The 14,408-nt window shown below is 33.9% G+C and overlaps 1 protein-coding gene across 2 annotated transcripts in view; it reads left to right on the forward strand.

Moving 5' to 3' along the window:
* WDPCP (WD repeat containing planar cell polarity effector) overlaps nucleotides 1-14,408 on the forward strand; it is a 496,574-nt gene that overhangs the window by 97,741 nt on the left and 384,425 nt on the right. For both annotated transcript variants that reach the window (XM_032178078.2, XM_032178079.2), the window contains exons 2-6: nucleotides 1,366-1,450; nucleotides 6,766-6,813; nucleotides 7,676-7,720; nucleotides 9,276-9,346; nucleotides 9,600-9,659. In XM_032178078.2, coding sequence (XP_032033969.1) covers nucleotides 1,366-1,450; nucleotides 6,766-6,813; nucleotides 7,676-7,720; nucleotides 9,276-9,346; nucleotides 9,600-9,659 — 309 coding nt within the window. The remainder of the gene's footprint in view (nucleotides 1-1,365; nucleotides 1,451-6,765; nucleotides 6,814-7,675; nucleotides 7,721-9,275; nucleotides 9,347-9,599; nucleotides 9,660-14,408) is intronic.

Below are 14,408 nucleotides of genomic sequence, written 5' to 3' on the forward strand. Positions count from 1 at the left end.
TCATCATCATCATCATCATCATCATCATCATCATCATCATCATCATCTGGTGAAATCCTGTCCTCCTTTGAGGACCCACTAACATTTCACAACTTCTCTGAGCTTTCTCACAGCCCAGCTGTTCAGGCAGGATTGGGCCCCTCTTGTGTGCTGCCACATTTTTCACTCTGCCACTTCAGTCCGTAGCATACTGTATCTCATTAGTTCAACATTCATCTGTTTCTTGATTGTAAGTGCAGTGAGGTCAAATAAATGTAAGGATGAAGGGCGGGCCAAGGAAGTTTGTACTATGTCTGAAATTATTTTGGATTATCACCCATATGGATACTATGGGAAATATTTTTGGTCACTCCTAATGTTAAAGAAGCTGAAGGATTTTTCCTCCATTAAAATATGTCTTAAAATATTTTTCAAACTTCGTCATTTGGAAGTTTACTGGAAAGAACATTTCTTTCATGATTCTATAAAGAAAATGTCCATAGTTTAAATTATTGTATATATTTCTAATATGTAGTATAACATAAATACAGTATAGTACTATATGTATTTCCAAGCAGACATTTGAAAATTATATAAATTCCTTTCAAACTTTTGTAAAATGTTGACCTTTTTTCTAACGCAGACTAGGCTTCTCCCAATCAGTCTAAATCGATGAGGTAGTACTTGATTAAAAAAAAAAAAAGTATTCATTGTGTCCATCCCTAGCCCCTGCTAGGGGGAAGACAGGATGTATATTATTACCATTTTATTTTTTCAAAAAAAACCCCCATAGAATAAAATATCTGGATCCATCATGACATGCAGATTAACATACTAAGTTGAATGCTAATGTGGTTTCAGAGTTTACTTTTAAGTAATTATGTTTCTTATAATAGTAACTATATACCATTTACCTTGCAAATTCCACTTTAATTAGCCTGTTTGTATGTAGGATATTGTAAATATTTGCTTTATATACCAAAAATGCACCACAAAATGTGCTCGTACTTAATAACTACCAACAGATGTTTCCTTTCCTTAAAATAAAACTTAAAAAAATGCTTAAATACTAAATAATTCTAAATATACTCAGAGCCTTAACCAAACATATGCTATTGAAAACCCAAATACTATATATATTCTTCTTACCACATTTCTCAATGTGATGACATACTAAATCCAGGAAAAGAAGTATATTTTTCCTCTTTCTAGAGTTTATTTCTGGATGGTTAACCAAGGATACACTAGAGCATGTTTATTCTAATGGACCATATTTCAAATAACAGTTGTGGCGAATGATTCTTTTTACTATTTCTAAGGTATCTTGGTTTTATTGGCAATAGAAGATAATTAATTGGCACCTCTTTTTAATTATTTTTTAAACAGGACAGAGATTCCTTCTGCCATCAGATGTCTTTCTGCTTGACTGAACTGCACCTGTGGTCTTTGAAGAATACCTTACACATTGCGGGTAAATGAGCTCTGGATTAATTTCAATATTTTTCAAATATGTTACACCATTATAAATAAGAGCCCGAATTCTCCAGCTGCAGTTGCATTCTTTCTTTATTCTTAATGAAAAATTGGTTAATGGAAAATAATTCCTTTTAATTACTCTTACTAACTTAATATTTACAGCTTGAGTTAGGTTTTCAGTTTTGAAAATTAATCTTATTGGCTTAATGTTTGTTCTCTCTTAAGATACACACGAGCCTGGGAGGTTGATGCTGCAGTGAGCCGAGATCGTGTCACTATGCTCTAGCTCAGGTGACAGAGTGAGACCCTGTCTCTAAAATAATAAATAAATAATAAAATTTATTGAACTGTAAAAAAAAAAAAAGATACACACATGTTCAATTTTTTTTTCTGGGATTCTTCATAATAACATTTATATTCATAAATATGTACAGGATAGCTAATGGTAAAGGCATTTCTATTTGATATTAAAACAACATTTCAAACATATAGCTAAGATGTACGATTATTTTCACGTTCTTTGTTTTTCACAATTTTGGGGAGGGAATAATATGTGTGTTTTAACGATGCTTATTAACATAAGATACAGTATACTTTATAAGAAATATCTTTAAAAAAATCTTTATACAAAGTAACATTTGTATTTAGGAGAAGAATATTATTTATATCTTTTAAGCATCATTACTAAGAAAATGATTTACCTTACAAAGTATTGTTTCTTCATATCAAATATAGAATTAAGGATCACTGATGTTTTCATCAAGTTTATCTGCTTTAAAATGTATAAAGATTTGAAATTTCAGTTAAAGTAGATTTAACATTTGTTTGCTTCCTCCTAAAACTCTTCTAAGATGCCAATAAAGGAATAAAAATAAAGAAGGCATAAACCCTTTCGACAGAGGGGACAACTGAAATTGGACAAATTTTGGAAGATGGGAGAGAAAGAGGAATTAGCAGAGCTGAAAAACCTGAATATAAATTGCCTGCAGAGGAGAGTTCCAATGACAGCCAATTTATGACTCAAAATTCTGGAAAGATACAGAAATTTGAGGAGCCAGATATTGTAGAAGATGGTATATGTCATGAGAGTGACAGTAAAGGGACATGAAAGTTTGCAGAAAAAGTTGTGAGATACCTTTCATACTGTGGAAATATTTAATTAAGGAGGCTCTAAAGTTGGGAACACCAGGGGCAGTGGAAGAAGACCTGCTGAACTGAAAACAGGCATGAAATGGAAGGAAGCCTACATACTGATGGGTGAGGTCTTCTTAATCCCACTTGGTTCTGAGAATGTCATACCTATTTGTACACTTTCCAAGAAAGAAGGAGCTTGAGATATTCCTTTCTGGAATGACGGCATGACCCTAGAAAGAAGACCTATGTACATAGACATTTGAGGGAGTCCTTTGGTGAAATACCCCAGTCCTTGGCTGATCAGTGAAGCCCACCAGTTGGCAAGCTTATTTGTGTACACAGGACTTCCAATCAGTTTTTTAGTGCCTCACTTGTAAATACAAACAGAGAACGAAGGATCACTAGATATTTGAGGAATATCTTCAACAGGAAAGAAAACAAAATGAATAGGTGAATGGATCTCTGAAGAAACAGAGATAATGTAGGAAGGGGGAAAAAAAGTACAACAGAGACCTAAGGAAAAATACTAAATCCATGAAGCAAGAAACAAAAACAGAAGCTTCAGAAAACATTTGAAGTTATACAGGTCTCTTGGAAATTAAAAATACGTTGCAGAAAAAATTCAAAATTCAAAAGTGTAAAAGAAATCTCAGAAAATAGAAAAAAGAAATCCTAAAGTGGGCTTATTTTACTGCTGGTGGAAATCTTTAATTGAAATGTTTTCTTCTTTAATCATAATTGCCCATTTTTTATCTTATTCCCTTTTTCTCATATATCTAGGTTTTATGCTTCGAGATGGTCAATCTTTTAATCGCTTGACATTCTCCTAGTCCATTGGGGCTTCTTCACTTATCTTCCTACCCAGCTTGGACCCCATGGTTGGAAGTCTGAGCTATTCCATCTTGATCCCCTTTTAACCCTCGTCCTCTGTTCATGCCCAACAAATTCCTTCCCTGCCCCTCCATGTGTCCTCAAGTTTTCTGTCCCTGTTCCTTCTATTCTGAGTAAGTGTATGGTTTTTAGAGAAGAATCATACAGTGGTGCACAGTAGCCCCATGAGAATGGTCTTCAACCCCAACTGCATTTTTGCAGGGCCTACCCATTCTCTCTATTGGGACATTCTTCTGTTTAACCTTTTATGAATTCTACTTCTTTAGGGCTCAGCTTTATTAAGTCACTTAGAGAAGTCTTTCCTGGTATCTAGACTAAATTAGTAACCCTGTTAATGTGCTCTCATTATGCTTGATGTTTATTTTTTAAATGTTTGAAATAATCACAACCTTATAGAAAAATTGTCAGTACAGAGAATTTTTTTTCTTGAACCATTTGAGAGTTGTAGCCTGATGCTTTATCACCTCCAAATACATTCATGTATATGTCCTACAAAAAGGATTTTGTCCTGCATTACTGTATAGCCATTGAAATCAGGAAATTAACAATGATGTACTTCAGTCTAGATGGACCAGTTCACCAGTTGTCCCATCATTGTTCTTTTTTTAGGAAAAGAATTTTGTTCACAGTAACACATTGCATTGTTATCATGTTTCTTTAGTGTCCTTCATTCTGGGTTGTCCTTCATCCTTCTTCTTTTTTTTTAAACTTTCATGACCTTAACATTTTTGAAGATATTAGGCCAGTTATTGTGTAGGATGATTGTAAATTTGGTTATATTTGAAATTTCCTCACAATTAGATTCAGGTTATGCATTTCAATGCATCCTATCAGGTGGTGCATGATTTCAGTTTGTCCCTTTCCTGGTGATATTCATGATTACCTGATAAGACAGTGTCTGCTAGGCTTCTCCACTGCAAAGTTACTTTCTTCTTTGTGATTAGTAAGTATTTCATAGGGAAGTACCTTGAAATTATGTAAATATCCTGTTCCTCATCACGCTTTAAATGTATTATTATATATGATCAATTTATTTTATCTCTGTGGACTCAAGTTTTCCACTTTATGGAGTTGTTATAATATAGTCATATCATTATTTTATTTCATTTCATTATTTATTTTGATGTTTAAATTGTCCCTGATGTGGCCAGAGGGACCCTCTTCAAGCTGGCTTCTGTGTCTTTTTGACATGTCCCTGTCAAAATCTGAGCACTTTAATTCTTTCTGGTACAACAAATGTTCCAGACTCATGTTGTATTTCCTTTCCCTAGCCTAGAAATCAGTCACTTCTCTAAGGAGCTTTGTTCCTTTTAGAGGGCAAGCGTGTCTAGAAGCCAAGTTCTGCTTTAGGTGCATTTATTATTGGAGTATTGCTGCTCCCAGGCCCTCTCAGTGGACAGAGCTTGCAGAATGTATGTATGTATGTATACACACGTATTTACATCCACATTTATTTCTGTATCTATCTCTCTATATTGAAACCATGAGTTTACACTGATACATCTCATTCCTATCTACCACCATAGGGTTCATTCTAATTTTCTCCCTTTCCATATTTGTATTTTTCTTCTCAGACAATGGGAAACCTGGAGCTCCCCTATTTTTTATTTATTGACTTATCAGTCACCCTGTTTGCAGTCAATCCCCTATCTCTGTGGCTACTCCCTCCCCTGTATGGATACCCTTCTCACCCTATGTGGGATTTGATATACCATGTTGGGCTGCCCCCATATGTAAATGTCCTCCTTACCTTGTTTAGCCTCTAATACCCTACACCAGGCTGTTGCTTCATGTGAGTGTTCTTACCCTGCTGGAGTTCTAACACACCGTGTCAGGCTGACTCTCTAAATGGACACCTTCCCTATCCAGCTCCGGTACCCATTGTAGGGCAGGTTTTCTTAACTGGATGCTCTCCTTATTCTGCTTGTGTTTTGACAGTCCCATTCTGGGCCAGATGCAGTAGGTCAGACTTGTGCAAATAATTCAGGATTCTTTATGATCTTCATAGTTCTGTTCTAGAGTTGTGATATATATTTGGATGTATGGAATGATGGGTAAAATTATAGGGTGGAATATTTTAATAGAGATATTGTCTGCATATGTAATGCCTGTGGTTCTTATATTTAAAAAAAAACCTTTTTATTGAAGTATAATGTATGTACTGAAAAGTGTAAAGATCATAAGATTATGTTGCGAACCATCAGAATGTGAAAACACCCATAAAATCACCATCCAGGACAACAAATAAAATATCAGTATCCAAGAAGTCCTACTCATGATTTTTCGCAATAAATCTGCATTCTTTAAAATTGTATGCCTCTACTAATGGCATGATGAATAAAATAGAGCTTTAACAAGTACACGCAATTGACTATTTTGAAAGACTATATTTGAAAAGCTAATTATAGCAGTAATACTTTTTTTTGAAGTTTATCATTCGGTTTGAGAAACTCTGGAGCAGTCAGTCACTAGGGGGCAGCCTGTACTGCTTCCACCTCTTTAGAAACAGTTGTATACTCTTTATCCTTATGTTAGTAACTGAGAATTATTTTGCATGGAAGAAAACAAATGTTCCTTCAATGAAAGAAATATTTTATTATTCATAGATATGAATAAAATGGACAAAATTATTTTGTTCTCTTATATTTAAATTGGAATAATTCCTTGGTTAAATGAATCTTGACATCTAGGAAGCCCAGCTTTGCTTCTTAGGTAGCCCCAGCAAAGTGTCCGAAGTAGGTTTAGAAGGGGTTTTCCCTGTCTAAACAAGTTTCAGATAATAATTTATCCAAACCTTCCTCTAATCTTCCCTTTCTCTTCTGCGGATTTCTCCCAAATGCCGTAGGATAGGAACTAGACTCGAGCTAAATTGGAGAAAAGAAAACCACAGCTCAGAATCCAACAGGGCATTTTCTTCCATCCACTTATTTCATTTGGCATTGCTTAGTGGCAGTTCCTTTTGGTAGCACCCTGTGAAAAATATCAGAGGATGTGTGAAAGAGAAAACTTGATCTTTCTTGATTTCAGTTCTTTACTAATCTTTTTCTCATGCCATTCTAGTTTTGTGTAAATCTTTTCTCATTAGACTGATAAACTTTCCAGTTTCTGCATATCCCTAGAATAGATGAACTCATCTCCAGATGCTTTTGAGCCATTTTATTTCTAGTAACATAAGGAGACTGTTTCTGCTTTTCTCCCTATCCTTCCCCTAATATAGTATGGCTTGGCTTCTTATTCTCTGGGAATTTTAAATCATAATTTAATGTTATTTCTTCCTTTCTATAGATAGAGACATTGGGATCTACCAGTATTATGACAAGAAAGATCCACCAGGTAAAGTACCTATTCTGTGCAATTAATTTTTATTAACTAAATATTCTAAACCCTGAAATACTGACCATTGAAAGCTCTCTTCTTATGAGCTTTAGATAAATTCTAGAATTTTAAGAAAAGTCCCTTCAGTTCTTTAGAAAAATGCTGAGGTTGATATCTATCTGTTCTATATAAAATAAAGTAGTATTGAGAAAATGCTGTAGAAAGACATGTGAAAATTTTCATTTTACTGCTGATCAGGCTGATAATAGGGCAGTCTATTCACGTTTATTTATCAGTGTCCCAGTAGAGGGCATTGTTAATGCATGGGTCCTACTGATGCTGGCCTCCTGGATCCTCGCCTGATATCTGAAATAGGCATTTCTGAGTGAATGATCAATTTTCTTTATCTGATTAATCCTGCTAATCCCAGAAGTTTTATGATGGGCCAAAAGGTCTTTCTAGCTAGAGTTACTTCCTGTTTTGGTCTCTGTTGAAGTGGGCTTGTGTGAGCATCCTGTGTGCTTAGCTTAGTGGTTAATAGGCTGACTTCATGGTTCTGATGACAGACTGAAGCAGCTTCTGTTCTGGGCTCTGTTGCAGTTCTCTTTCCTATCTGATCAGATTGGAAGCTCAGGATATTGATCCACCTGTTGTGCCCTTTCACTGCAAATTTAGGAAATATCTCTATGAAATGAAAACATCCAAATTATGGCATTTTTTTCAACTGTCCTTTTAGAACCTAAGCATAATTTATTAATCTCAATAATGCATGTAATGTTAATAATAACTTATACGTGTACATATTAAAATACAAGGCATTATAATAAAAATAAATTCTACTTTTGTTTTTTTCTTTCTATCCTTTCTGCCACAATATCAGCGACAGATCATGGTGACTTAGAAGAGAAGCAGAAGCTGGCAGAGTGTAAGCTTACTTTATATTTTTTGGAATTATTATAAAACTGGAAAGTTCAGTATTATAAAATATTCATCTGGAACAAAGAGGAAACATTATTCCCTCCAAATTTCTTAAATTCCTATTACTTAGGAATATAAACATATGAGTAACAATTGTATTTGTCAGGCCTTTCTAATTTAGGTCGTTGAAATCTCTATTCAATTTTGATAAAATATATGTTTATATAGACATAAACTTTCATAATGAACTATATATTAGTTATTATATGTAGGATAATTATACCAAGCTTAAATTCTGATAGTAACATTTAATTATTCATACTTTGCCTAAATTGTTAACATGTCTTACCCATTTTTAAGAAAATAATATTTGTAATATCAATATTAGCATTTTATTCACTCTAGTCTTTTCTGATCTCCAGTATATAAGTGTGTTGTATATATTATGGCGACAATGTAATATGGTTTTAATGACATAGAATTAAACATACATTAAGATTTTTTTGGATTATAGCTAGAGCTGAAAATCCTATTTGTTCTCTTGTATTTTAAATGGTTGAACTGACATTTAATTTTAAAAAATAATGTATTAGTAGCTGCAACACAGATTTAAAAATTTGCATATACGTTCTACATCAAAATTGTTTATAGACCCAAATTCATTTGCTGAAATAAGATGTATAGCAATTATACTCTCAAATTTAAGTATCTGTGTATACTATATATATGTATATGTACGTACAACACACATATAAGCACAAATACACATATAACTCTTGTTTAGAATTATTACTGAGGATAATCCAAAGATGAATTCATTTTTCTGATAAAATAGACATGTTTAACGTTTTTAAATTATTTTAAACAGAACTATTTTTAATTTATTTTAGGCTAACATGATGACTCTACTAAATAATTTTATCTTTCAATTAAATTTATTTAAAGCAAAACGAAGGCTTATCATTCAATTGTGGTGTATACTTTAAAGATAACTGTTTCAAAATTAAAAAGAGCACTATTAGGGCCTAATCTGTTAAAACTTGGATTTCCCTCAGATGATTTTTCCAATGTGGAGCTTTAATGCTTAACTTCATATATTTTTACGTACAGTTTTATTTTTTATTTCTTTTCATTTTATTTCTTTGCTCATTATATTCGTTTACTCATGATAATTTATTTTTTTTTTTAGATCTGAGTAGGTTACTTGTAGAATTTGGAATTTCTTTTGGATTGAACATTTAATTATTTACATGAAAAAGTTAGTAAAGAGTACATCATTTACCATGAATTACTAGATTCACAAGCCTAGCAGACTTTCCCAGGGATTCTCCAAGCCTTGTTGGTTGTCATCGTAAAATTATGATTAGGGAGATTGTTTTGTGGTAAAAATACTGTTCCTATGACAAAGGCTTTCATAAGGCTGTCATTTGATGATGGAAATGAAGCCCACTTCCTCTCGATTATAGAGGTGTTTTATTTTAATCTTCCTAAGGCACACTGCTAAGCAGAATTTCCTTTTTAAATCTTGTTTAACTAACTGTAGTACATGTTTTATTTGCCAGCACGAGATTATCCTTGGACGCTCAAAAACAGACGCCCAGAAAAACTCCGAGACTCGCTCAAAGAGTTGGAGGTATCTTTCAAAAAGTTTCAAAAATGGCAACAAACAAATCTGTTTTTAAAACATCTTTCAACAGCTTTAATTTTCATAAAGGATCAACTCTCATGGTGATGATAGCTTTGCTTTTGTCCAGTGATGAGTTCCAAAACAGTTGCATCTTTGTGTGGCATGTTGATCTTTTTTTGCTTGCAAATCAGAGGCACTTTAACTGATAATGACAATGTGTATAGCCAACTACGCTCTCTTTTTTTCTGTTGTACTTCAGGAGCTGATGCAAAACAGTCGGTGTGTGCTGAGCAAATGGAAGAACAAATATGTCTGTCAGGTAAAATGATTTGACAAGCCTTTGCAGTGTTTAACCAATGGAGCTGAAAACTATGTAGTAATTGGTATTCTTGTGTTATGTTAGGTAATGGACAAAAACTTTTTTAGCAGTGGTTATTTCATAGTTTGAATTCTAGTTGTTCTAGAGCTAACATTAGACAGATTGACACAGGCCACCAGGCTCATTAATCAGTATTAATCAGTATAGTTGTACTGACATACAAACACTAATAAAAATCTTTTCATATTGTATTTTTTTGTTTGAAGTTGTCTGAATGTTGTAGTAGATGTTTGCTGGCATAGATTTAATAATATTTTTGAGTGAAGATGAAACCACAGGGCAAAAGACATTTTGGCATACTACTCTTGTAAGCATTTGTGAATATCATTGCTTATGCAAATCAACAAGCCAACTACATACAGTTAGACCTATCATAACAAGATATTTAGTCTTACTTTTTGAACCCTGTAAGCTGTGCTGTTTACTATGGTAGCCACTAGTCATATGTGACTGAATAATTAAATAAAATAAAAAATTCAGTTCTTCAGTTGCACTACCCGCATTTAAGTGTTCAATAGCCACATGTTATCATATTGGACAGTACAGATACAGAACATTTCCATCTCAGACAGTTCTATTGGACAATAGTGTTAAGGCCTAGACAAGTGATCTAAGTATTGAATGGGTAGATTCAGAACATAATAATTAGTGTACACTGATTACAAGATAATGACAAATGCTTTAGCTTTGCTGATAGGCTTAAAAGGTACTATATGCCTAGAAAAACTTAGTATACTTGTGATAAAAAGAATAATTATTAGTCATCTGTGGAATTGAAGTTGCATTAGTTCTAATAATAATTGTAACTGATGTGTGGAATCAAATATTCGTATATTAATTTAAATTCTTTTTTACAATGTGATTTATTTTGTGTAATCATTCTTGTTTGTAGTTTAGGCCCATGGTTCTATTCATAAAGCTACAACATCAAATTTGTAGCAATTATTCACAGATCTTAATCTACTATTTGAATATATACTATCATTTTTGTGGATTCTAGTTTTTCCTCATTTTTTTGTCTAGTCTGCCTTTACTCATGGAGGCAACTATTTAGTTACCTTTTCAACTGGCATAAATTTTTATTTTTCAGAGATCGTTTACAAGGGTGAATTAGCATTTTCAGAATTATAATACTTCTTAAATTTGCCTTAGGTTGCTATTAAAAAGGATGGCATTTAAAAAAATTATAGCTTATTTGCATGATAGTACATTTCAATCAGACTTTAAAACTTGAATACAAAATACGCGCCAGAAAGTTTCAAACTTAGTACAACTCAAACTTGTAGTTTTTAATGCCATTACTCACGTTAAAAACAGGCTCAGAATTATTTGACCAGAGGGCCAGCCTGTCACCTATAATAAGAGGCATGTCTCATGGCCTCCACCCTTACCTATCACACAGGGTAAGTTGGAACATGTTGGGCATCTTAAAATATGCAGTGGAGCATCCCAACAGACAATCCTTTTTAGATAGAGTTTAATGAATTGTAATTTAATAGTAATTTTGTGTGTGTGTCTGATGAAGGGATGTCTGGAGAAGAATGTCCCTTACTATTACATTAATTCAACTCAGGGAATTTTCATGATAAAATATATATATAATTACCTTTGTAATTTACAGTAATCTAATTGGTTAATTAGGCTGGTGTACCAATGAATCTGCTTTTAACATTTATAATAGGACTTATCTTTTTTTGTTGTTCTGTTATATTCTGTGCTTCATTTCTATGATTATAAAGATATTTCTAAAATAGACCTTATACTCTCAGCACATTCTTGATGTCATATATTTTAACAAGGTGACTTCACCTCCACCCTGCCCACAGGTCTAGGTTAGTCTTCACATATTTAAAGTCTTTGAGAGACCTCCTAACATTATCCTTTCACTTCTTCAGTTTCTAGTTAAGACTGTTAGCTAGTTCTTCTAAAAATCTATGTATGTTCTGTTTCAAAAGATCTCTGGTATCACAATAAATTAAAATTTTGATGTTCAAGCTACATTATTAGCTTAAGGAAATGACCCCCTCCTTAGCCCTTTTAGTTAAATTTTTGTTAAATTTTCCTTAGTTATAAAGTAAGTAAACCACCTCAACAGGCTCCCCAAGGGACCTCCTTTTGTGCACATATCCAGTATGGTGGTTCCAGAGATAACATGTCAGCTGATGCAACATAATGCTCTATAACTTTTAGAAAAGGAGTGAAAAAGTTCATCAACATCTTCATGCTAACACATTTGGATGCTCGGTCTTTTAATTTGGCTATTCCTCTGCTAATGTACATCATTTTCTCCCAAGAAATGGTAAATTTAGGATTTACGAATTTATTTTAGTTGTCATCCCTTACTGCTTTAAAAAGTCCAATTGTTTAAAAATGAGCCAGGCAACCACAACAACATAAGATTTCAGAGGATGCAATCTGAGATTGGATCTTTCTCTGTGTCAAACAATGAGGATTTATAGGTTTTCATCATTTACCAAAGCTTAGTTGATGTTGTCAATCCAATGATCTGCACATTGTACCATTTAAAAACTAATTCCCATCACCTATAAATTCAGAATGATTTTCTTTCTTTTTTTTGGAGGATAGTAGTTTATTTTATGTTTCAGGATGTTTACTTATTTTTTGATTTTATTTTTGTTTTTTATTTCCATAGGTTTTTGGGGAAACAGGTGGTGTTTGGTTACATGAATAAGTTCATTAGTGGTGATTTCTGAGATTTTGGTGCACCCATCACCCGAGCAGTATTCACTGTATCCTATCTGTAGTCTTTTATCCCTCACCCCCCTCCCACCCTTTCCTCTGAGTCCCCGAAGTCCATTGTATCATTCTTAAGCCTTTGCATCCTCACATCAAACTCCCACTTATGAGTGAGAACATACAGTGTCTGGTTTTCCATTCCTGAGCTACTTCACTTAGAATAATGGTCTGCAATTCCATCTAAATTGCTGTGAATGCCATTATTTCATTCCTTTTTTATGGCTGAGTAGTATTCCATGGTATATATTTACCACAATTTCTTTATTCACTTGTTGATTGATGGGCATTTGGGCTGGTTGGTTCCATATTTTTGCAATTGCGAATTGTGCTGCTGCAAACATGTATGGGCAAGTATCTTTTTCGTATAATGACTTCTTTTCATCTCGGTAGATACCCAGTAGTGGGATTGCTGGATCAAATGGTAGTTCCACTTTTAGTTCTTTAAGGAATCTCCACACTGTTTTCCATAGTAGTTATACTAGTTTACATTTTCACCAGTAGTGTAAAAGTGTTTCCTTTTCACCACATCCCCACTAAATCTATTTTTTATTTATTTTTTGATTATGGCCATTCTTGCAGGAGTAAGGTGGTATATCGCATTGTGGTTTTGATTTGCATTTCCCTGATCATTAGTGATGTTGAGCGTTTTTTCATGTGTTTGCTGGCCATTTGTATATCTTCTTTTGAAAATTGTCCATTCATGTCCTTAACCCACTTTTTTTAATGGGATTGTTTGTTTTTTTTTCTTACTGATTTGTTTGAGTTCATTGTAGATTCTAGATATTAGCCCTTTGTCAGATATATAGATTGTGAAGATTTTCTCCCACTCTGTGGGTTGTCTGTTTACTCTGCTGACTGTTCCTTTTGCTGTGCAAAAGCTCTTTAGTTTAATTAGGTCCCAGCTATTTATCTTTGTTGTTATTGCATTTGCTTTTGGGTTCTTGGTCATGAAATCCTTGCCTAAGCCAATGTCTAGAGGGGTTTTTCCAATGTTATCTTCTAGAATTTTTATAGTTTCAGGTCTTAGGTGTAAGTCCTTAATCCATCTTAAGTTGATTTTTGTATAAGGTGAGAGATGAGGATCCAGTTTCATTCTTCTACGTGTGGCTTGCCAATTATCCCAGCACCATTTGTTGAATAGGGTGCCCTTTCCCCACTGTATGTTTTTGTTTGCTTTGTCAGAGATCAGTTGGCTGTAAGTATTTGGGTTTATTTCTGGGTTCTCTATTCTGTTCCATTGGTCTATGTGCCTATTTTTATACCAGCACTATGCTGTTTTGGTAACTATGGACTTGTATTATAGTTTGAAGTCGGGAAATATGATGCCTCCAGATTTGTTCTTTTTGCTTAGTCTTGCTTTGGCTATGCGGGCTCTTTTTTGATTCCATATGAATTTTAGGATTGTTTTTTCTAGTTCTGTGAAGAATGATGGTGGTATTTGATGGGAATTACATTGAATTTGTAGACTGCTTTTGGCAGTGTGGCCATTTTCACAATATTGATTCTACCCATCCATGAGCGTGGGGTGTGTTTCCATTTGTTTGTGTGATCTGTGATTTCTTTCAGCAGTGTTTTGTAGTTTTCCTTGTAGAGATCTCTCACTTCCTTGGTTAGGTATATATCTAAGTATTTTATTTCTTTTGCAGCTATTGTAAAAGGGGTTGGGTTCTTGATTTTATTCTCAGCTTGGTAGCTGTTGGGCTACTGATAATAGCAGGGCTACTGATTTGTGTACGTTAATTTTGTATCCTGAAGCTTTGCTAAATTAGTTTTTCAGTTCTAGGAGCTTTTTGGAGGAGTCTTTAGAGTTTTCAAGGTAAACGATTATATCATCAGCAAACAGTGACACCTTGACTTCCTCTTTACCCATTTGGATGCCCTTGATTTGTTGCTCTTGTCTGATTGCTCTGGCTGGGACTTCCAGTACTATGT

The sequence above is a fragment of the Hylobates moloch genome, unplaced genomic scaffold, assembly GCF_009828535.3.
Source record: "Hylobates moloch isolate HMO894 unplaced genomic scaffold, HMol_V3 SCAFFOLD_15, whole genome shotgun sequence".
Classification (NCBI taxonomy): domain Eukaryota; kingdom Metazoa; phylum Chordata; class Mammalia; order Primates; family Hylobatidae; genus Hylobates; species Hylobates moloch.